Source organism: Bacillus rossius (assembly GCF_032445375.1).
Source record: "Bacillus rossius redtenbacheri isolate Brsri chromosome 9 unlocalized genomic scaffold, Brsri_v3 Brsri_v3_scf9_2, whole genome shotgun sequence".
Taxonomy (NCBI): Eukaryota; Metazoa; Arthropoda; class Insecta; order Phasmatodea; family Bacillidae; genus Bacillus; species Bacillus rossius.
The window spans coordinates 21,918,124-21,943,057 of NW_026962013.1; the positions used below are offsets into that span (position 1 = coordinate 21,918,124).

Consider the following 24,934-nt stretch of genomic DNA (forward strand, 5'->3'; position numbering starts at 1 on the left):
GCACCAAGTAGGTAATTTTTCATTCCACCCCCTACGAAAATAAAATTAGCATCTTCTTCCCATTATCCTAAATTCCAATTATAACGCGTCTATGGCTCTTGACAGTATTTTCTCAAGTTAAAACTTTTGAAAATTACAGTTAATGATTAATGGTGTTTTTTTTTTAAATCGTGAAGTAAGGCTTCACAATCCAGGTTTTCTCAACTGCAGGTAAAGTAATTAAATAAAAAGAAAACTATTGGTCGTATCTCCCTGTAGTTATTGCAAACATGTACAGGTGGCGGCTTAACCATCAGAACCCTTCGGTACCACTTTTTATTTTAGATTTTTACTAACCAGTAACTTCAATAGTTAACCCTTTAAGTCTATTCGTTCACTAAAGTGGACAATTTATGTCTCAGTGATACATGGAGTTATTGAAACCTTGAATGTATGTGTTGAGGTGTTCCTACAATATAGTAGACAACATACTTTAAGGCTATGAAGTAAATACTTTTTTTAACATTTATTAATTATAATGAAATAATTTTACATTAATATTAAAATTATAGCATGAGATTATTACACACAAAAAAATCCAAAAAAATTAATTTAGTTACGATAAACATTTTAATTAGGTATATCTTAGGAATTGACAAAGTGTGACTGAAAGGGTTAAGGCTCGGTCTTAGAATATTTTTGGCCTGCTTTGGTGGGAAGGGGAAAAAGGACAAGTTTTCAAACACGTGAAAAAAATTCCTCTCTCCACCACTTCTACCAGGAACCGGTACGTATTATCAAAAAGTTACTGCACCCAGAAAACAGGTATTCTTGTCATGCGCAGTGAAATTATGATTATAGTATATATGTATTGGTTTTCGGTTTTGGTAAGAAAATCTTAAATTTATCCACTTAACGCGTAATTAAAAAGTTAAGATAATCGTGGGTTATAATTAAAAATTACTGATGCCCTTGCACACCAGAACTTTTTATGAAACAACAGCAGTTAAATTTGTAAATGTCCTGCTACAATTGATTTAACTCAGCAAAAGGCACGCACAGAAAGTGGAATACAAATAATGCAATGGTGCCTGCTACGATTGTGCATAGCTCACGCACTGGCACGTTTAGAAATTTTGGAAAAATCATATCATTCCTGACCACATTGCACGTGCACCGAATAGCTACCAATCGTAGCCAATCAGGGCGAGGATGCCAAGCTATTAGATGTAATAATAAAGATTTGGGAGAAGGTGGGAAAATTTTTTTACATAGACATCAGTAACTTAACATAGGCCTACGTGATATAAAACGTATTTAATTATAAGTACGTTACTAACAGTACCATAGAAGATGTGCAGTTCTCGTAGCGCGGAGATAGTGAGACCTAGAGCCTTGAATTTTATTTATAATGGAAATAAAAATTTATGATTTTGAATCAACATACCGCAATTTTATATGCTGAAAACTGTAAGTATAGTTAACAGATACAACATAAACACTTATTCTCGTTTTTATCTGCGCCATTTAAAAATTTGTAAGAATGTTAGCTAGTTTGAAAAAAAAAATGATTAACCGACTATAATTGAGTAAAAGCATACGAAGTTATTATGACAACCAACGTCTCTCAGTGGTTCTATGTTGACCTAACCTCAAAAGACATTTTTGACTGCATAGAGTCAAAAAAATCCTCTTTGACGTGTCTGTTTAACGCAATATTATCTTGGACTTTTCCATCAAAGAGAAAGGGAACTCAGGTGATGAAATGTTTATTTGTTCGTGGCATGTTACATCTCGTTCGTAATTTCGTTTTTTTTTTCTGTTTTCTTTTATGTTTCAAAATTGAATACTGCGATTCCCAATTATTTGTAGTGTGCACTTCTGCTCAATACAAAACAATAATAAATATATTAATTTAGCATGAAATAAGAATAAATTATAAATGATTTTGGATATCGTTATTTCTTTAACACTAATCATTATAAAAAATAATTAGTGTATCAAATATTCACTAAAAATTATTATATATTCAAAAATATAACGAATTAAAAGCCCTGTATATAAAAACGGTTATGGTGTTAATAAACTTTTTTTTGTCTTAACATTAGCTAGTTAATCCTTCAGAACCTTTGCAGGTGGTGATTTGGTAACATTAGTTTTCTTGTTTTTCAGTTAATCATTTTTGTACAAAAAATTTTGTCAGTGGGGATATGTCGTACCTAATTACGGGGAAACAGTTGAAGGGATGGTACTATCACAAAAGTTAAACATATTGCGTTTTTTTTTTCACACTATCGTACCGAAGCTTATCAGTACCCGTGTCACGAATGGTTTTCACTCACCCGTCGCACTTCTTTAAGACGTACAACACGTGTAATTGCATGTATCCCTGATTGGACGCAACCTTCAGCGCTCGCAGAGCGAGCCTCCTCAATTCGCCTGTGGGTTAGGGGACCCGCGAAGCTTTGAGCGAGGTTCCGTCAGAACTTTCTCGATCATTTGACCGCAACGTGGCACCGGAACTCCCGCCCCTGTGTATAGGCTGCCCGCACGCCTTGGTCGAGCAGGATCGAGAATGTTCTCGGCTACAAAGATCGTTGCCCCTGGTGAGTATATCAGGGGCGTAGCCGGGGAGGGGGTTGGGTTAGGGGTTCAACCCCCCCCCCCCCCCCCATAGCACCAAATATTTAATTAATTTTCTATTCATCACTCAACAAATTTCATATTAAAATTAGTACAATTTTTACCATTACAATATTTAAATTTAAGAACCGAAAACTGCTAAAATAGCACTATTTTACACCTTAAAATCCAAATTTTTTCCGGGGGAGGACCCCCCCACCCCCCGCTTTAATACGGGGGGGGGGGGGGGCATGCTTCTTAACACCCCCCCATACACAAATCCTGGCTACGCCACTGGAGTATATAACCTCCTCGTTCGTGCAGCGACGCGGCAGAAACGGAGCGAGAGAGCTCCAGACAACGTCTCCGCCCGTCGCAATCCCGCGGGACTCGGGGAAGGTCTGCCCGCCCGCCGCGCCGACCAATGGACGTCGTCGCCGTAGGGTTATGCCCTGTTGCCACGGACCACTAGTGGGCATGGTCGTGACGTCACCCGTTCCGGGTGCAAGTCCAGTAACAGCAAGAGGTTTACCCGCTCAGCGGGTGAGGACCTGGTGACACTGCTGAACCAGTAACTCCGTGGACGTGCGAGGTGGCGGCATGGAAAGAGGCGAGTGGTCAATTGGACTGAGTTCCTGGTACTCGTTCGACGAGTTTTGGCGAGTTGACGACCCCAGGGCATCACGACTGGGGATGAGTTAAAGACCACGTCGAGGAAGAAGATCCCAGTTCCAAAGCAGACCACGAGAAGGAACTCTGGACGAGCTGTTACCACGCATCGCGAGCTGAATACACTCGCTCGGCGTAGGAGTAGCGAGCGCCCTGACCTCCCGAATGCTATTGGCTTGGCGTTTCTTAGCGAGTTCCCAAAGGGGCGTTCTGCCAGGAGGACGACGAGAGCGTCCAGGGGGTGGAGGTGACATGCGTGGTCGGGCCTGGAGTTCGAGTTCACTCGCGCCCGTAGCGAGTAACGACTACGAGTACGAGATGACGTCAGAGCCGGGAACACCAGTTGTACCGACAAGAATGAGGCGGGTATGCTAATGCTGGAAGTACGTGGAACAGCTTGAAAGTAACTCACCCGGAAGAAACGTAAAAAATAAATATTTGTGAAAAAAAAAACAATCGAACAGGAATACATAAGCATTAAACTTTATTATGCTATAAGTATGTTGAACAGCTTGAAAGTAACTCACCCAGAAGAAGCATAAAAAAATGTGTAAAAATAAAACTATCGAACAGGAATACATAAGCATTAAACTCCATTTCAATGCACTTTTTTTTTTTTTTTTTTTTTGCTATTCGTTAGGGTCAAGAAGAGTGGTTTGCTCTCAATGTTTTTCTACTAGTTGCTTATTTCACACAATGATTTCTTACCTCCATGTTGTGGACATCTCGTATCTGTGACGGGGACAAACAGATAAACTAACTGCGTTGCGAGGGCGTGGCTGGCTGCTGCCGACCAGGAAACGCAATTTTCGCTCTCCGGAACGTAATTTGCAACACGACAAAGTGCCTGATTGTGTCTGCCGTACGGACGACTAGTCGCCGTTTCATCGTCTGGCCCGGTTCACTGGAGGAGGAGGAGGGAGTAGATGGCGAGCGAGACGAACACCCGGTAATTGAATCCGTGGTTCGCGGGAAACGAAATAACGGGACCGTGTCCCCCCCCCCCTTCCTTCTGGAAGTGAGTGACGAAGTGTAAGGGGGGAGGGGAGGCTGTCCTCGGGTAGCAGCGATGTTGTTTAACCATCCAATTAGTGCTGATTGTCCGTGCGGGGCGTCCAGTTGTTTTTGATCGAGACACGTCGCGAAGAGCCGGGAAGTTGGTTCTCGGTGGGGAGCCGTAGTTGGGAGTTGCCTCACCCATTCCTCACCTCTCTGTCTCTCTCTCTCTCTCTCTCTCAACTTCGTCGTATTTTGGCGAATCGGAAACTGCGCGCTGAGTGCGCGTCGTCCTCAAATAAAAGTAATGACAAAAAAAAAAGAAGAAAAAAAAGAAATCAACATGATGTGTTAAATAGAGCCTTAAGTTCAAGTTATTTCTCCCACATTTTCTTAACTAAAATTTTAAATGCTTAGAAACATTTCGTATTTGTAGGGTAAATTTCTTATAGATAGAGACCGGAAAAATTCGCGGATTCATTTCGTGATAGGCTGAAATTCAAACATGTGTATAATTCTGCTGGTTCTGCTATTGGCTCGCGGTTTAACTGGAGCTCTCTGGGCCAATGAGAGACTATCGACCAAAGAAGCGTCGAATCACAAGCTACCCAGTGGAGACGACTCACAATTTAGTAACCAATGAGCACGCGTGTTTACTTGAGAAGCGCAGAGGATAATGGAGGCTATCCTAGAGGTCATTGAATCAGCGAATTTTTCCGGTCCCTACCTATAGACTTGTATACGTTAGGTAGTATAGCCATGAATTTTTGGCGATAAAATCTGGACGCTCATTAGACTGCAATAACGTATGTCCGCGCGAGCGTTTTCTTCCTTGTGATTGGCGGCCGACCGTGAGAGAAGCCGGGCCGTTTCGGGACGCGTTTGCGTCCACGCTGAATGTCTGTGATTCGTGTTTATCAACAGTAAACTTGTGCCGGAAAGAAACTGAACCAATCACGAAACACAGAGGATGATACAGCGTTTTAACTCTCCGCTAGTCTCGAAATATTTTCGCGAAAAATACGTGCCCCACACTAATGAGATTCATTGCATGTTTAGGAACGATACCAATTTGTTTTTATGTGTAACATCTTAGCTGTCAGTACCTATACGGCATTTAGTAGGAGTAATTAAGTGAATGGAACGGAAGTCGCATGGAACGGAAATGTGTAACCACGATACTGCCATCTGTGGCGCATGGCGCAAACCAAAGTTCACATAGCTAAAGTGAAATTTTAAAGTATTAATTCTTCAAAGAATTGTAACTATATGGGCAGTATTTTAAGGAAATTACTTGTCGTAAATCCGTTCGAAGCTTGGGTTTTGAATTTTTTTTTTAGTTCTTTTTCGCTTTTATCGGAGCCATTTCATTACATAGTTTAAAATTCACGAAGTGCAAATTGAATGGTTCGATAGTTGACGTAGATTCTCCAGCAGCGAAATCTAGCGGCGTGTAATGGAACTACGTGTGTTTTGCGTCCATAAATTTAGTTGAAAACACAATTTTCCTGTATTTATCACGTTCGGCGAAGAATTCGACGTTGAATTTCGTGTCCTCGTTTCGTATTATAAGTTTATTTGCAACATGAGAACACATGAATTTGCTCGTTACCGAGGTTGGATGTTACACATTACTGGCGAATACTGAAAGACTATATCAATTTTTTTTTCTAGTGTAATTTGGCAAGAGAAGTGGGGGAACAGGTTGGTTCGTATTCCAGGCTCTCTTCCGCAGTGAGTTATTCCCGACCACGGAGATAATATTGAGCACTGGCTGGGATGGAGAGAAATGGAAGGTGAGTGCTCTCGGTTCTCTGCCTGTGCTCACGTGCCCCTTGCGCCAACGGTAAACACAGCTTCCGGGGCTTGAGAAACTCCGTGCTTGGTGATCCCTGGGCTAACCTCTGTATATCACCATCTTCGCTTCCAGCTTCTTCGGGCAAATGTGAACTTATGCGTTTTGGCTGCTGCTACCAAATATATATATATATATATATATATATATATTGTGGTCAGGTGCCTTTTTAGGTAGATTTCGAAGAAAGTCTACCTCCTGCAGTAGGTACCATGGGTGCAACTTTAGGAAAAAATGGTATCAATTTTTCTTTTCCTGGTCCCTAAACGCCAAAACAGTCGTTAACACAAAATTGTATGTATATATATACCTAACTTCCGTAATTTTGTACAAACTTCTAGACTTATATAGAAATGGGGACATTTTTTACTGGAAAAATCACTGTAACTCCCTTAATATGAAAAAAATATTGCATGGTTTGACGTAATTGCATGCGCTATCTAAGAGCAGTGTAAAAAAAAACTTTTATCTGAAACTTGTTTTCCAAACGACATACCCTATTGCAACGGGTGACCAAAATTAGGTCGCAGAACATTCCCTTCCCCCTGCACCTGTCCCTTTTTTCCATAGTAGACACATAGGAGACACCATGAGCCCCTTCCAAATTGTTGTAAATTTTTCTAAATATAATGGGAATATTTTCGTTCTAAAGTATTTTCCTATTTACAGTGGGAAGTAAAAAAATACATTGGATTTGAAGTACGTATAATAATTACAGTTAAATATTATGCAATGCCAGCTGTAAGACCTTCCGTCACGGTGATTTTTTTTGTCTCGGAATACTTGCGTTTTACAACCAATAATGTGCGAGTTCTTAGTTCATTCCTGGACATTTTAAAGCCAAGTAGTAATTATACTGAGTATTTCTTTATATTCTTCTATATCCCACTGAATAAGTCTTGGAACTGAAATGTTGACAACTACCTTAATTTGTTTTCAATCGCTGACCCAAACTCCATATTTTAACTCGGTAACTTAAAGTTATAATTTTTTATATGATTAACGCTACACGCAAAAATACTGAAAAACTTTCTCGTAAGATATTAACTGAACAAACTTATTAACATTGGTTATATTTTTTTTTATTCATCTGTGAAACTAAACGTAATTGTGCCTTTGCGTTTATGCTGAATTTTTTGTAACACGTAACATCTGTAGCAACTTATTCTTATTGTGTAGAATTGAAAAAAGGGTAAATTTTTTAGTTATTCGTAGGCCAAGTTCCCTTTTATTTACTATGCAATTTTAATTGCTGGATTGGTTTTTGTGATGATTGTTTCATAAAAATGTTGAGTGTTACAAGTGTACATTCGTACAGTCTTACCGGTATGATGATATTCTACGCAGCAGCAGTTGTTTGTAAGTGCTTTCTCTATTCTCTCTTTCGGCCTCTCTCTGTCTCTGTCTCTTGTCTCTTACGCGTCCGTGCACAAGTGGAGTTAGATTCACACACACAGAGAGAGAGAGAGAGAGAGAGAGAAAGAGAAAGAGAGAGACGGGAAAAAAAGCAGACGCTTTCCACATCTTGGCCCCTAAGCTCGATTTGGAAGAGAAATCCCTGACCCTTTCACCCGGGAGTTGAAAAAAAATATATATGGACTCGAAATGCGACCCCTCGGATTTACATAATGGTCGTAATATCAGGCAGCGCCTGTGGAGGCGTGTGCTGAATCAAGCCTGCAGCCGGCCACCCTCACGTAGGCACACGTCCAAGAACATTCTCTTTGCGAACATTTCACCGGCGTGGCGTGCGGATCAACGGTGCTTTACATTTTTCATTTTTTTAGTTTTGCAAGGCCAAAAACCACGAGCTCAATTATAACCTGAAAACACCAGATAAAAAAACAAAGCTCCCAAATCAATTTGCAAGCACAGTGATTTTTCAGTACCTTCTTGTGGGGGTATGTCAAGTTCCAGGTCTTAATTTTATTATTACGTTTAACCTGGTTTCACTTGAAGACTTTATTAGTGGCCGAGCTTCAACAAAATGAAGAAAAAATATATATGTAGTGCATAAATTATTTTACATAATTAGCTGGAATAGTTGAATTTTTAAAACTTTTTTGTGCAGTATGGATAAGAAGAACTAAATGGAATAAAAGCCTGAAAATTTTGAGTTTTAAAGGCAATGCAGGTGGCGTGGATATGTTTCAAATTTATTTCAGGAAAATTTATAAAATGATCTTCTCCGCCCTTAAATCAATGGAGTCCTACTGATAGTTTCAATTACCGTATACTGAAATTACTTCACCGGAGATACACTATATACACTATACAACATACCACATTATAGCCAGTAATATTGACTTTAAAGCTAAAAACGTTCCAGTTACGTACGTATTCCATTTCATTATTCTTGTCCATACTGCATAAAAATGTTAAAAATGCAACTGTGCCAGCTAATTATGCAAAAATTATGCTAAATATATTTATTTTGTGAAATTTAAGTGTTATTTTATTATGCGCATATAAAGTGAATATTGCAATGGTGCTTCGGAGAAAGTTTTTTTTGTATGTGCAAATTTCTGGTTTCTGTTTACATATTTTTAATTGTTTTGTTTACTACTTAAGTTTTGTTATTTTTTAGTGTCATGACTCATTTTTTGAACTCGAGTATTTCCAAAATGCTGTAAAAACCACATCATTTTTGCTGTATTACGAGTCTCAAAGAGCGTGAATTGTTTCACTTTTCGTTTCTTGTAGACTTGTATAAACCAATGCTTACTTTTGGTATGGGCGTGACTTTTTTTTATTTTTTTTTTTTTACTAAACCAATTCCGGGTAAAGTTGCTTGTTTGTCGTAACCGCGGCCATGAGCATTTCGGGCAAAATCAGGATTCAATTTCAGGGGGGAATTCCCGGTGTGTCTCGTTGCCCGAATGCGAGTGGTTTGTCGTGACGAAAACTTTAAGGGTGGTGGAGAAAGGGTGGTTTTGGGGGGGAGGAAGTGGGCATAAAAAAAGGTCTGAGCTTTTGGGTTGTAGCCCTCTCTCTCCCTCGTGAGCGGCCGTGATCAAAACTTTGGTCCGGTGGTCCCCCAGGGCGGCCGACGAGGGTCATGCAGAATTCATGCGTTCTCGCCCTCCGCCGTTGCTGATGCCACTCTCCCGCACCCTCCCCCAACCTATTTTAACCCTTTCCACCCCCTCCACACACACACACACACACACACACACCCTCAGGTCCACTTTCCTCGCGATTGCTCTGGATCCTAACGAGACACCCTTACCATCTTACCCCCCCCCCCCCCCCAACTCTCGACGATCCCCTATTTTCCCCCTCCCTTTGTTTTTTTTTTCCTCCTCCACTTTTCGCAAAACTTGAGAGGCGCCGCTTAAGAAAACACCTCGTCCATTATTGATGATCCTTAAACCCTTCTCCCCGCCTTTTAACTCTGATGTTTAATGTTTTAACGAGGAAGAGGCCCCTTAGCATCGCGCGGCCTCAAACCTCGCGGACCTTGGGAGCATCGCGGCAGCATGATGCGGCGACCATTATCTGTGAGTCCTCCCCGGCCTGCCTGGACACACATGCTGTGTGCAGCGCTTCAGAAGGAAAAAACCACGGGACTTGAAAACTGCTCAAAACATCCGAGCAGGATCTGCTTACGAATACGTTCAGGGCGGTTAAGTAGTTTTATTTCCGGATTTCGTTTTTAAACTGTATTAAAAAAATAATGAAAATGAATAAAACTCGTGTTTTTAAGAACAATTTTTTTTTTTTAGTTTCTGAACACCCGGTGCAGATTCTTTAAAGCACACACGGGACTTGCATTACGTCCTTTATCTTAATTTATTCGAGATATAATGTTGTAGTTACCGCTCAAATTTCACAGTTGCCCTGTGCAGGACGAGAAGACAGCGCCCCAGTTCACAGCCAGCGGTGTGCTTAGAGGCGATACCGTGCTAGAAGCACCAGCGAGCGTCGCACTTGCCATTCCGCCTCACTAAACACAAGTCCCTGACGCTAGGCGGGTCTCTAATTATTATTGTAGATAATTTTATTTTTCTGATGAAGCATGACGCAACTGCTAAAGTTAGCAATGGTTTGACCTTTCATTTTACTATTACCTATATATTTTGGAATTAATTATAATGTTGAATAACTTATTATTTTTTGAGGATAGCCTACAAATGTTAAGTCATTGAAACGCAGTTACAGTCCATCATTTCGGAAAATAATTTTACATAAACTTCATACCTAAACAGGGTCTTATTTTTACAAACAAAATAAACGCAAATTTAAATTATTGCAAAAAAAAAGAATGTTCCGAAGAAAGCCATATTATACCATTTTTTTTTGTAAAATAATTATGTTAACGAAATGACTTGTACATCTTAGAGTTTAGTCCCACGATTTTTAAAGAAAATTTACCAATCTAGAAGTATTGAGTTTGGTGTAACTGGTATTTCTAACCGTTGAATAAATGTGACGGCGAATCACGCCGTGTAAATTAACAGCGGCATCATCAAGGGAAAATCGCTACTAATGGCCAAAAATAAAAAAAATAAACTGTGTAATCTCCATCTAGATTAAATTTGGGGAAGTTTCAATCGTTTCTCAGTGAAAGTCCAATGATTCGCAGTAGTTTGAACAGTTTCATGCGTGCTGTGTGCAATATCCCGCTTCAGTTCGTCCGAAGTAAGGTGTGATGTACTCAGTCATCATAAAAATTTGGTATATCGGTCACTCACGCAGTTACCTCATAATCTTGCAGTACTGTATGTGTGATTTCTGTCAGTTCCAGTTTATTCAATTAAGTTATTTTTATTTTGTTTTCTGTATCTTTGGTGTATATATCTAAAAAAAAAAAATAATTCAAATGATTTTTTTCATTGTTGGATCTTTTATTTTCGTTTTTTTTTGTCTGAAAATTTTACTCCCTGCTGTTGTAGTCCAATCGTTCATGGTTTAGACTTACATCTGGTTAACAAACATAGCTTATTCGTTGTGTGTATATACTTTACAGTATAAACATGTATGTACATGTATGTACATATAATGTATCAAATTGTTGTAACTTTATCCATGTATATACGAAGCTAACGCATCCGCCTTCATAAACACTTATAGTGTATCCGTGTTTTATGAACGTGTAGATACAAGTTGGCACATACATAATTATAAATTTGTTACATGAAAATATCAAATTATGTATCGTAGTAAAAAAAATTGTGTCGTTTTTCCTAGATATGTACGTGACCAATCGACGTAAAACAATCCCTTTGTTATAGTCCACGTCATATGCAATCTCCAAGCAATATTTCGATTGTCTGTTGCGACGTTTAGGTGTGAGTGTGAAAATATATTTTCTACTCTGTTCCATTTAATCCAGCATTTTTTTTAGAAACAATGAATTAAAAACCGTTATCCCTCTAAACATGTGACTGAACTCGGTCAAGTAACAGTTCGGTATTCATTCGTCTGAAACAGAAAGCACGACAAAGTACAGTCTAGCTAGAAGCGGCCAGTATAGGTATAAAAAATACATGGCGTTTTACGTAAAAAAAATTGCTATTGTAACGTTTACACAGCGTGACAGGAGTCATTTTTCTTTCCATGACCAGCGGGGAAATTATTGCTTGCCTGTCCAGTTTATGTCACTGTTGAAAGGGTCCGCATAATAGCTGAGGGCGGGTGTGGCTGTTTTTTTTTTTCAATAATTTTTTTTTGCATGAAGTACTCCGTGTAATGAAGGTCGAAATGCTTTTCTGCTATTTTTTTAAGAGTCTCTCTCGTGACACCATTTTGGCCCCGGAAGAAGGGGGGAATGGTATTTTTTTTTGTTGGAATGGGGAGAAATCTTCGCAGAGATATGAAATCTGGCTGCTAAATGTAAAATGTTTTAAAACGGATAACGACGGTGCGTCATGAATTAATTAACTCAAAATCCTGCGAGATTTCTCGTAAAAAAACAAACATCTGACGACTAAAAATTTAAAAAATTTAAAATCTCTCTCTGTCTTGCTTAAAATTAAACATTTTGTGCCAAGCAATGTAAAAAAAAATCTACCTTTTTTATACGCATTGATTGTTTTTTTTTCTCAAATGATTGGGGTCCATGCAGACAGCGAAGAATCTTATCACGTGCTGTGGACACGATAAATACTCATTTCCCATCAAATTTATAATGTGGCCATTCATTGTGCGCGCAGTTAAGACAACAAGGTGAGGGGAAATACGGCTAGACAGTGATTATCCTCTTTTTTTTTTAGTCCAAGGTTATTTGTACGTAATTGTACCTATTTTAAATAAAACTGTAGATTTGGTTTATGCAGGTAGGAAATAAAATACCTACCAAACAAAAACTTTTCTTACTCGTATTTAGAACTTTTTTTAAAGCTTGAGAATTTGCAAATGTTTTTCCCATTGTCCATCCGGAGTTCTGGGGATGTAGACATCAGTTAGTAATTTGGTTCTTATTTTGAAGGTCATGCTTGTAACATTTCATCAAACTCGGAGTAAAACTGTAGATTTTGTTAATAAAACAAACCCACATACAGTCTGTAAGTATAAAAACTACACATTTACATGTTTAGAAACGCAACAAAAAAAAATTAGAGTTCACGTAGGATCGTCGAAAAAAGGGAATTTAGGTTGATGGGGAGGTGAGAGAAGGAGGGGGTTAATTTTCGAGATACTTTTTTGGATGCGTTATTTTATCCTGATTTTAGGGTGGAAATTATAGTCCTATTGTTAATACATCACGGGTGCAGCTATGGCTACGGGTAACGTTTACAGTCATCACATTATTTTTTTTTTTTTTTAATGGTGGTGATGTATAGCCTGTTTAGATTAAGTAATGCCATTGAATATATAAATACAAATATATATATATATATATATATATATATATTCAATCGTAATGCGAAAACGCCCGTACCAAATGTTTTGCTCCCGGGGTTGTTCTTTGTTTCTCGCCGGGGAGACGAACGTCTTTTCACTCCCGTGCTCCACCTGGGGGGGTCGCGGAATGTCGCAGGTCCATCAATCCCGGCAAGTTCCTTATCGCCGGATGTTGACGCGTCGTCCCGGGGTTTTCGCCCGGGAGCTGCCTCGAGTATCGCGACACCGCTGCTCGTAATTAAGACCTCCTCCCCCTCCCCCCTTCCCCCATTCTCCCCTAATGCTTTAACCCCTCACGCCGCGAGCCTGGAGAGGCATGTCCTTTTCGCGAGCACACCGCTCTTTGTGAGCTGCCGCCAACTTCAATTAAGATAGCGCGGGAATTATGTCCCCTCGGCTATCGAGTGACTTCCCATCCCCCCTCCCCCTTTTCCCACTGCTTCGCCTGACGTGGGTGCCGCAGTTTCCTGGGAGCGCCGCTGATTTCATCTCCCCCTCTTCTATCTCCCCCTCACGGTCCCTGATAGCTCCCGACGCCTTGCTGCCTGATGGCCTGATTTATTTTCTTTAAACTCAGACCCAGTGTACTCAAAAACAGCGAAGTGTTAAGGCCCTTACCTACCCGGGCACACACACACAGTTTGCAGGGCTTTAGAAGGAAGAAAAATATATCAAGAGATTTTAAAACTGCTTTAAGATATCCGAGTAGTGTCTGTACACACGAAAAAACATTCGAGGATATGTTAAGGGCGGATGAGTAGATTATTTTTAGTTTTTTGAACTTTATTTCCACAAGAGTGGAAAATGCTAAATCGCATAGAACACTCAAGCGACTTACATCGCGTACACCACCTTTGTCTTCATTTCTCCGCAATATAATGTCAAGCGTTGCCGTTCAAATCTCAATAGTTGCTCGATGCACGACGAGAAGACTGCGCGTCAGTCCACAGCCTTGTGCTTAGATGCGAGCACTGACATTTGTTTTCGTCATCAGGCAGAAACAGACTGATGGCAGACACACTGTGAGAAAGAGTAGGTGAATTAGTGTCTTGTTTTAATTAGAAGTATCAATTCTTTAAATTAATATTTTGGTGAATGATTTGGTGTTATTCCTGCATGAGTGGAGTAGCATTGACCTTGAGTAGTTTATGACTTTGCCCAGGCGTGTTCAACAAGTCTAGATTTTTGAGTTTCACCCTGAATTTGTGTTGCTTTTTTTCCCCTCTGTAAAGCGTTTTGAAATGGCTCTGCCAGTTCCTCCCGTGTACATCCAGCCATATTCACAGGCAATGTGTTGAACACAGTCCTGGCATTGAAACTTCTCTGATGATAGTGCTTTTTATTGTGGAATCTGATTTGAAAAACTGTTCTTAGTCCTTGTTTGTTATCCAATACGCATGGGCGTAGATCCCGAAAGCACCCCCCCCCCTTTTTTTTTTCTTGAATTAAGAAGCCCCTCACTGCGAGAGTCCGCTTTCACTTGCAAAATTGTGTCACCAGAAACAAGGCTAATAAACAGTAAACTTCAAAACAACTATGTTTTATGGAAAACGTTCTGTATATTTTAGAGTTTTCTGCTTATTGTATGCATATTGGCCAAAATATGAGCAGTATAAAACATAAAAGCATTCTATCCAGAGATGACTCGTGTAACTCTCTACCCCCCCCCCCCCTTAATTTCGTGGGCCCACCTTTGTGAATCCAACAGATTTGCGCCCCTACCCAATCGTTTTTTTTTCCGAGAGGCCACAGATATACTACTTGGTTTTTCCAAGGTTTTTTTTCTTTCAATGATGTGGTATTTTTTTGGTTGACACGGCAGTTTTATTATGTTGGGTGGGTAACCATTTGCTAGGAGCACATTTTTAAGGTGATTATGTTAGTCAGCAACTGATTTATTGTCAGAACAAATTATTTCAGCTCGGTTAATTAAAGTGTGGGTTATAGCAGTTTTGGTGCTTGTAGGATGGTTGCAATTAAAGTGCAGGTATTGGCCTGTGTGTGTGTATCAGTTTCCTGTGTACTTTAGTGGTTGTTCAACAGTTTTCCTTAGAGACTGGGACATCTAAGAGAGGAAGGCTCCCATTGGTTTTCATTGAATATGCTAACTTTATAGATGGCCTGATTGAATTGAGGGAATTTGCGAACTATAACATTTTAGCTCCATGTTTGCCAGACATGAAAAGTGTTGACATCATAACGAAGTCAGATTTTAGGTGGGGTATTTGTTATGTTCAATGCTTCCTGTTCAAAACTCGCCATGAAAATTTTGGCCATGAAAGGAGGAAGTGAAGAAGACATTGCCATTCCTTGTGTTTGCTTGTAGTATTCGTTTTTGAATAGAAAAAAAAATACTGTGTTAACACAGATAGTAAAAGGTTCTATCAGTTATAGGATATGTGTTTCTGTTATTTCCTTCAGGGTGCTGTCATTTCCCAATTTAGTTTTCCATCACGTTAATAATTTCTGGTAAAGGTACATAAGTAAAAAGACGTTGAACATCAAAGCTCACTATGTCGGTTGGTTATATTTCTTATGTTTTGGCTATGAAAATGAAGTTACCAGAGTCGTTAACGAAAATGGGTGTATTGCCTGTGAGTGGTTCGACAATTTTTAGCAGAAATTAAGAAAGATTTTGACTTGGAGAGTTGAAAGAGGTGATAATAGGTTATCAATGCATACCAGGTTCGTGGATTCTCGGAATGCCATAAATATGAGTTGTCTTGCTGCTGTGTGGTTTTTCGTATGCTCCTGGTTTTGTCTGGTGATTTATTCAGGGTCTGATACACTTTGCATTTTATCCGTTTTTTTTATTTCTATTTATCAGCGTACTAAAAATTTTAAATTAACTTTTTACGGCATATTAATTTTTCTTTGGTGTTTCAGTTCAAACCATATTGACGTTCAGTAATCCGAGTAAAACTCTAAGCTGGCATGGCCGTGATCCCGAAGGTGCCGGATTAAAGACCTTCCACTGTACCAGCTTTCTCTGGTCGCATTTGTACTGGAGTGGTGCGGGATGTGTGAATCGTTGTGCACGACGGGCTCCTGTTTCAATTTCTACCCACGCACATCTGTCTGTCTGTCTGTTTCTCTCTCTCTCTCTCTTTCTCTGTCTCTGTCTCTCCCAGGGCCGTTCGGTGGTGCTGCAAAGCGATAACGTGCAGCGGCGCAATTACTATCGAGCGGCGAATCGAGGCGAGGTCTGTGCATCACCCCCTCCCCTTCCACGCCCCTAATCAACCCTCACTTCCTCCCCTCCCCCCCCCACCCCCGGACGCGTTTCTCGCTGCTGATAATTGCTGGGGCAATCAGTGCGAACATGTAGTCGGGTTGTGTCTATGTGTATCGGACTCAGAAGTAGAGGAAGGAGAGAGAGAGACGTGCAGATGGCTACCACAGAGACTGGAGAACTGTGCTTTCCTGTTTCCAGCTGATAACAGTCATTACAGGATGATGCATTTCGGCCCCTTCTGGGGTCCGTCTCTTCTTCCTTCCCCCACGAGGGACTTCAACCACCTTTCTCCTCCCACCCCTCCCCATCCTCGGGTGTTATTTATTGTCTCGCCTTCCTTTCCCTTGTGTTCTTATTTGATGTTTATTTGTGCTGATGAGTCTCAAATGTGCTTTATCCAACCAAAGAGACCCGTCTAGCTTTGGGTGTATTTCCGTTGGCTAGAACTAAATTTTGATGCGTCGAATGCTTTTTACACACTGCGTTGTTGTACAGAATCCAGACGGTGTCGTTTATCGATTTGCAGCTGCCACATTGTACCTTCCGACCTGGTCCCACATGACAGCCTGGTCGCATTTACCTTGTTCCAAGTTTGTAATTGGCTGATGGCTTCGCTAATAGCAGCTTCTGGCGCAGGTCCCCGAGAAGAGCATGCGAGGAGCGGGTCAGAGGTCAGCGACCAGAGCCCGAGTTCCCTATCGTAGATTTCAGTGAACCCGACGTGGACCTTGAACCTTGAACACTGAACCGAAATACGTTAGCCTGCCTTGTCTGAAATTTGACACGTCGAGTTTATTTCGTGTGCCGCCGAGCTCAGAGTCCCCAAATTAAAATGACTGAGTTAACTGAAATGAAGAAGTAAAAATTATAATGTTAAAATAAATACTTACGCCACGAATTTTAGAGACACTGGGTTCGATTCCCGATGGAAGCTCTCACAAAACGTTTCCACATCGTCCCTCCCAATATTTCAATGCAACTGACCCCCGCTACTACTATTTCCATGGCATATATATTTCTTAACACCAATACGGACGTGTCAAATTACCCGCGAACTACTCACGAAGGTAGTTAAAATGTATAAAAAAAAATTTTAGTCCATTTTATCTATATTAATAAAATAAAGAGTTTGTCTGTCTATAGTTCGCATAGTGCGAAAGTCGTGAAATTTGGCACGTGAATCCTCCAGAAAGGGTCTAGTTTGCACCCCAAAACGAATTTTTCGAAATTCCTCCTAGTTCCTTTTTTTTCGGTTTAATTTACTTTTTCCAGCGATTTTGTACAACCTTTTCCCGATGGTCTCAATGACTGACAGACAACTCATAGCCTAAACCAATAGATTTTAAATTTGGGGGAATATTCCTTAAGTGTTTTAGGGGTGAATCAAGGAAGGATTTTATGACATTTGGTCTCTTAAGGGGTGAAAAGGGGTGGAAAGTTTGTGTGAAATATCATTCCCGTTTTTGGTAGAAAATCACCATGGCAAACGGCTGTTGCATTGTTTATGCTTCTTTCGTCTCTGTGGCAACAGCTATTGCATTGTTGATGCATTCTTCATCTCCGTTAAAATTTTTGCTTGGATGTTAAATATAAAAAATTCTCGTTTTCCAAGTAGCTTTGTGTCCTAAAGGCTTGAAACTCTTGTAGTCACGTTACTTATATTACATGGCCATTAACTGAGAATCAGCTCCCAAGGGTGGTTTAGCCCGGCCAACGCTGGGTACTTCAGCTAGTCAACTATAATAAACTATTTACGGTTAGCTGCATTTTTCTCGTAATTTTGTAACATTACGTCAAAGTTTGATACGTGTTAAAAAAATTCCAAAAATGAGGTTTGGGGTTTGGTTGTTGCGGCGTGAGAATTCGTGCTCGCATATCAGGTCTGCACACGAACACTTTGGACTCAGAACTGTATTCTAAAACCATTTAGGGCACTGACTTTGTCACGCAATCGGTCAATTTGGAATTTAAAATGGAGATTCTGCGCTCGATAGTTAGCTCGTCAAGGACTGAGATCACAGAACTCGTTAAATTATTCATTATTTAATACCCCGTACGCGTATTGTCAGCGCACTTACACATGAATAATGAAATGTAAAGTTTTCCTTGTCCTTGTGGGTAATGCATCGTGATTCACGATCCTCCCAGTTACGTAAGGCAAACATGTCGCACAGAGAAAACACGAGCACATTATGGCGGCCGAAATTTTCACTGTGCCAAACTCACCCGTAAGGAATTCCGTTTTCTTCCTAATCATAAGAATTAACCTTAGACGCCATGGTCCTGTCGCCTAGTGTGTGAGTGGCCTTCGGTGTGGGATAGCCTACAGATCACGGAGATGAAAGCCCAACCCGAATAGTTCCGAAGTTTACCGAACTCAAATGTTACGTTAGGTTAGGTTCGGTCAATGTAAGCAACAGTAGTTTTTTTTTTCATGAGCATAGGTTAGGTTAGGTTATCGTAACTGAAATTAAATGTTGGTTAGGTTATGTTAGCGTTATTTATAATTACTATTTGGCCGTAAAATATATAAATCCTTGCAATAAGGTGTTATATTTTTTCCCTTTTAATTTAAGGGTTAAATTTTTGTGTTTCCAGTTTACGTTACATCTTGAAAATAACAATTTCTCTTTCGAAAGAACCGTGTGATCTTTTTTTGTAGGTATGTAGTTTCCAATGTATTTGCAGCAGTTTTACATTAAAAAGACGAATTCCAAACGATTTGCGACGCAGTAAAATCACCTGTAAGTAACGTGCCCCTTTAAAATAACGAGTTACTTAACCGTTTTATTTTAGAAAAAAATTATATTTATACCTTTTCTTTATCTGTTCTTAACTACATAAGTTGATTTAAGTTTGATATTTTAAATATAAATCATTGTGCAACCGTTTTTAAGGAAAGCAGTTGTAGACTTCTCAGATACGTAGAAAATAATTTCTAATAACAAAATGTTACACAAATTAATTAATAGATAATATACTCTCTATAAATATTTCTTTTTTATAATTCTCTTTGATAAACCCTAAAAAAATTGAGCGAGTCTTTCATTACTCGCCAGTGATTTGTAACATTTAACCTAGGTAATGAGAAAGTCATGTGTTCTCATCTTGCAAATACACTTATAACATGAAACTCGGACTCGAAATTTAACGTATAATCTTTTAAAATAATTTCCGAGCGTAATAAATATACACAAGTTTTGTTGTCAAAACGAATTAAAAAAAAAACGAAAAATCTACTTCAGGCCTGATTTTCGACAAGGAATCTTGTTAAAATCCATTAAACAGTTTCCCTTTGTCTTTGTGAACTTAGATTCACGCCATACACCACAGATGGCAGCCCCGTTGTTACACATTTCCGTTTCTTGACTTCCTTTGCATTCACGAAATTACTCCCGCCAAATGCCGTATACCGAGAGCTAAAACGCCACAAATCAAAAATGTCGTTCGGTATCAGCTCACTCGAATATGTTTGCTCCTTCGAGACATGTACCTTGGCCTCGTAACCAGCTGGCCATCTGTTACGCACAGTACACTAACGTCAATAAATTGAAACTGCCAGATTTTGGTGGGCGTAGTTGCAGCAGTTTTCAAATTGTGAACACCAGAAAATTTAGGTTAAGTCTTGGTAACAGAATTTGAGTGCCTGCTTTGACCCCTACGTTCCATTATGGGCCCTGGACCCAGAATCAGACACAGTCGCGTGCTGCATTATAACTGCGTGGTTATTTCTTATCCACGCTCTTTTTAGAATGTAATTTACCCTGAAAATACAGGTATTATGGTAACTATTTTGTAAGTTGAAATTAAACTTTACTTATAAAATTATTTTACTTAACAATGACCCATGTGTTGAAGTGGCGTCGCCGCTGACGAACTCTCCTCCTCTACCGGTTCCCCCACCACGTACCTAAATAATTCCCCTCATTGTATCAGAATTATCTTAACGCTCAAAAATCGTAGCCCCCTCAGCAAAGAAGTTTCTCTTCGAAATTAAAAAAAAATTGGTTTTCTGTAAAGTCGGTTTACGGACGATAGTTTAACGTGACAACGTCATAACAAAACATTGATGAAATTATTGCATACTTTTATGAATAAAATTGAATAATTTTTATTGAATTATCACTATTTTGTATGGATACAAAGAAGGAGTCAAATGAAATCTACAATTTAATTGATAAATTTACTTTTATTTTCACTCATTAATTCAAATATGTTTACTACTTTAACGAAGAGATTATTTTTAACTATAACTTTTATACATGTTTGCTATTTAACTTCTTCCAATCTGTGTTATTCTGTTAAGGATATGGCGATGATAGGAAAAGTAGGAAACGAATGGGAGTGTTTCAAGTTTAACGTGCCTCGAAAAAGTCAAATCGATGGTTGTTCCAATCGAGTGGAAGAGAGATAGATGCGGCGCAAGCGTTAATGAGCGTTACGGGACACTTTTTCGTGCGTGCAGCCGGCGTTCATCGATTTATTAGACGTTGTCACGTCAAAAAAAAATAACAATTGCGTAGGGTTGGGCCCGGGTCCCCTCCAGACCCGGGTGGGGCCCATGGTGCCTGGTTCCGCAATCCTTTGGAGCTTGTCCGCGTATTTCTGGATCCCGCATGTTGGCAAGAGTGGAAGCGATGCGGAATTGGGCGGTTATTACGCGGCGGACTTTCGGACCGTGGCTCACCCAGGGTTGGCAGCGCTGCGAGGCCTTGAAAGTCTTGAAAGTTTCCGTGCACGCGAAACAGTTTCCCACTCTCTGCGGGGCGCGCGGTGCGGTTAGTAGCCTGGCACGGTGAACTCTTGAACTCCATTTCCACTCTCCGCCCTTGAACGCTCGCCGAATTTCGTTTCTCCTGCGGTTATGCTAGCGCCGCGCGTGTGGAAAGAAAGGAGAAGTAATTAAAATGAACGCAACGCCTCTATAACCTCCCCCCCCCCCCCGGCTATTTTTTTTCTGCCCCGAATCTCGCTATTTCTGATTATTTCGTTTGGACCCTACCCACAGGTCCGTGCGGTGATATTGTGGGCTCCGCGACTTTTGAGGGTTTATATGTCAGCTCGAACCGGAATTTCGAGGATAGCAGGAAGAGTAAACTGGTTAAACCTATCTAACAGTTTGTTCTAATTGCCACATATGACTCAGCGCCTTTATTGTTATGGTAATGGGTTCCGCGTTTAGCCGAGTTCAGCTGAGGCAATTTTTTTTCTCCTAAACCGCATATTGTTTCCGCCTGAAATCTTCATGTGTATACAACCAGCATTAAAAAAAACCTATATATTTGTACCTGCGTTAAACATACAAAATACGTATTAAAAGTGCTTTTAATGTGGGGGCTAAAATAATTGCAAGCGTATTTATTTGTCATATATTAAATGTATATTTTAAGGTATAATAACTAAAGAAAAAACAATCTAGCTAAAAAAATGACAAATTTTATTAGTATGATTTCGCTATAGTTTCAAACTTTTAAAGAAAAAATACTTATTCGAGTAAATAGGCTGAGTTTTCATGTTAGTTTAATGCATCAGGTAGCTTAACCTTATGTGTTAGCCTTATTCACACAAACTCGTTTCACTTTACACGTCACTCCTTTGAGTGATTCGCTATCAATAGGTACAAATATATCCCTAGATGTGATCGAAACTCTTAACGTTTGTCATTAACTGTACTGTTAGGAAGTTTTGTATTTTGATTGGGGTCGTTTTCATTCTATTTAGTATAAACCTATATTTTTTAACTTTATCTAAAATTCTTATGTGGATGTTTTATAAGGTTTTTTAAATCATTTTATGTAATACAATCTTTAACATAACTTTTAAATTTTAAATCTGAGCTAAAATAAATCTGCTGAAGAAAAGTAAGTTAAAAATTTTGATGTTTTTCTTATATTTTTATTTTAATACTTTTTTTCAATATTTTTTTTTCTTTTAATGATTTGACTAAAGTTTTGAAAGTAGTTATATTATACTTTGTTTATGTAAAAATAATCCCTCAAATTTTACTTTTTTGGTTGAGTACATCTTGCAGATTGTATGTGTGTGTTGTAAGTTGGATTTAACTGTTGCATTTCTTGTTTTTATAATTTTTTTATATAGTTTAAATGGGATAAATAAAAATCTTTTCCTCGACTTTTTCAGGGTTGATTTCAATTGATTCTGAAAAGTGACGTTTTTATTTGTTACTGTCTTTGTTAATAGGCTAATATTTTTTCCTCTTTTTTTCAGAGCAATGACAGTTGGCAGGGCCACGACAGTGATCAGGTAAGCTATTATTTTGCATTCCATAATAATAATAGCGTCATGTCTAGTGTCCTACAGTGTTCGTCCTTTATTCTTCTTTGCTTATTTTTTTTAACGAATGTGTAAATTAAACGTTTTATAATTGAACCCTTTCCATTTTATCGTCAAATTAAGTGAACAATAATTTATATCTTAATGATACATTGGTTTTTTAAACTTTGAATCTTTGGGTCATGATGTAGTCTACATTCTAGACATCATTTCTTAATGCTATGAAAAAATTAATGTTGCATTAAGTTATATGTTATAATATAAATATTATATACTAATTTCTATAATAATTAGAGCTTAAGATAATTACTACATTAATAAAGTTTAGTTAAAAAAAATATCTTAGGAAATCACAAAGTGTGACTGAAAGGTTAAGTTCAGTTTTAGTCATTCTGGTTTTTAAATCTAAAAGTGTTAATGCGTATCAGAACACTTATTTGAAACCAGCCACATTATTCAATGTAATCAGTTTAATACAATAGCGAGTGTATCACAACACAATAGAAGATACATTCTAGAAGTAATATGAGTATTATAACATATTTCGATTACAGATACAATAGCTATGTGCCTGTGTCTGTTGGAAAAGGTCGCGCATTTGTAAGACGTTAATCATAGGTTCCATCTTGTCTGCCATGCTCAGATGGAGATTGATGGAAAAGACAAATTCATTGAATGTTCAATTGGTTGTTTTTCCTCTCTTGTAAAGTTGCTCATTTGTGTCTCGAGCTTGTTTGGTTATGAGTTACAAACTCAAACCCGAAAACTGAGAATGAAAGGCCGTATCAACTCGTGCAAATGGCTTTAGAGCGAGAGTCAAAATTTTCGACGGCAAACAATGCCTTGCTCGTGTTGAATGTGGTCAAATTATCCCATTTGACCCTATTCACAACTTTCTGAAGTTCAATTTCCTGATTTCTACAATGGCCAACTTGTAGCAATTATAAAAGTTGCCGGGTTGGGTTCGGGCTATAGAAATCGTAACGGTAGATGTAAAATTAATGGATAGGTCGCTTGAAACAGATGTGCCAATATTAATTTGTAAATTCACTATGTTTTATACAGTTTTTAATTGTTTTTCGTTGCGAAATATTTTATCTGATTATGACATCTTATTTTGAAAGCGGAAAAAAAAATAGATTTTACATTTCACTTTGACGTACCATCACCACACAAAAAAAACACACAAAAAAGTTTTGACTGACAATAATTAGTGAAGTTGACTGCTGATTAATCAGTAATTTATTCCTGCCTTTGCAGTTTGCTTTTCCGTACTTTTTCATCGTCGTAAAAAATTTTTTTTTCCCCTAAAGTTTAATTAGCGGTTCATGTCACTCAACAAAGCATTAATTTACGTACCCGCGCCAACTTTTAGAAACCACCTCACTTTACGTGGTAAATTTTTTTTTTGTTATTACATCGGGCTTACCTTTTTGCTCCCGGGATGTGCGGGCTTCTACAGGCTTGATGCACAACTCCCTGGGCGGTGCTGTACCCGACTCATATGGCTTCTGTGTGGGCTGACTGTTCGTGGAGCTCGCGCCCATTGTTGTGGGTTAGGGGGGGGGGAGAGAAACACTGCTCTGTAGTGTTTACAGAGATGTGAAATTGCGAATTCTAAGAAGCAACCTGAAACTGTTATTGCTACCGATTCATACCTGTGAAGTTCACCTCTTACTTTCTGCAGATATTTCATCGGGAAGGACAGAACTTTTTTTTTTAAAATAAGGTTTGATCGTACATCCAAATCTTAACTTTAAATTATAAAATATCCTAAAGTTCTATATTAACTGTAAAAAAAAATATGGGTTGAAAAATTTTCTTTTCTGTTGGTTTTAACTAGGTGGATGTATTTGTCGAGCTTGAAATTTGTAATTCTGTAGTTGTCATCAAAATCGTTCGTGTGATTTTCACGAAAGAATTTATGTGTGTAAAAATGGATCATACTATAAATAGTATCTGGGCGACAGAGCTTCGCTCGGCGTCTTATTATATGTTTTTTTAAATCATGGTTTTTCAGGGGAGACACCCATTTAGATAAATTTGAAATTCAAAACGTTAACTAAATATAAATTTTCATCGAAATCGTTAGAGCCATTTCCGAGTTTCCAATGTTTAACTATATACGAAAGAATTGATCGTTTAATATTATTAACTATAGCGAGTTTTGGCACACAAGTACACGCCAGACATTAAAATGGAAATATATAAATCGCACTTAATTTCATTTTCAGGCTACCAGTTACTATACTTGTGTTGCCGACACTAGGTATAATGAGTTGCCTTACGTTCACTCACACGGTGCTGTAAAGTCGGTAATAATTTGCCGCACACCGATACTTGCTATTTCATGACATAGATAGTAGCTTCATGGGCAAAGCAGCAGCGGTTTTTACAATAACTGCTACTTTCGATCTTTCTTAACATGTTGCTACTGC

The 24,934-nt window shown here is 38.9% G+C and overlaps 1 protein-coding gene across 1 annotated transcript in view; it reads left to right on the top strand.

Annotated features, from left to right (window-relative positions):
• LOC134543279 (disks large 1 tumor suppressor protein) overlaps positions 1–24,934 on the top strand; it is a 719,411-nt gene that overhangs the window by 417,917 nt on the left and 276,560 nt on the right. Inside the window, exon 5 of the mRNA XM_063388189.1 lies at positions 22,431–22,466. Within this exon, the coding sequence (XP_063244259.1) occupies positions 22,431–22,466 (36 nt within the window). The remainder of the gene's footprint in view (positions 1–22,430; positions 22,467–24,934) is intronic.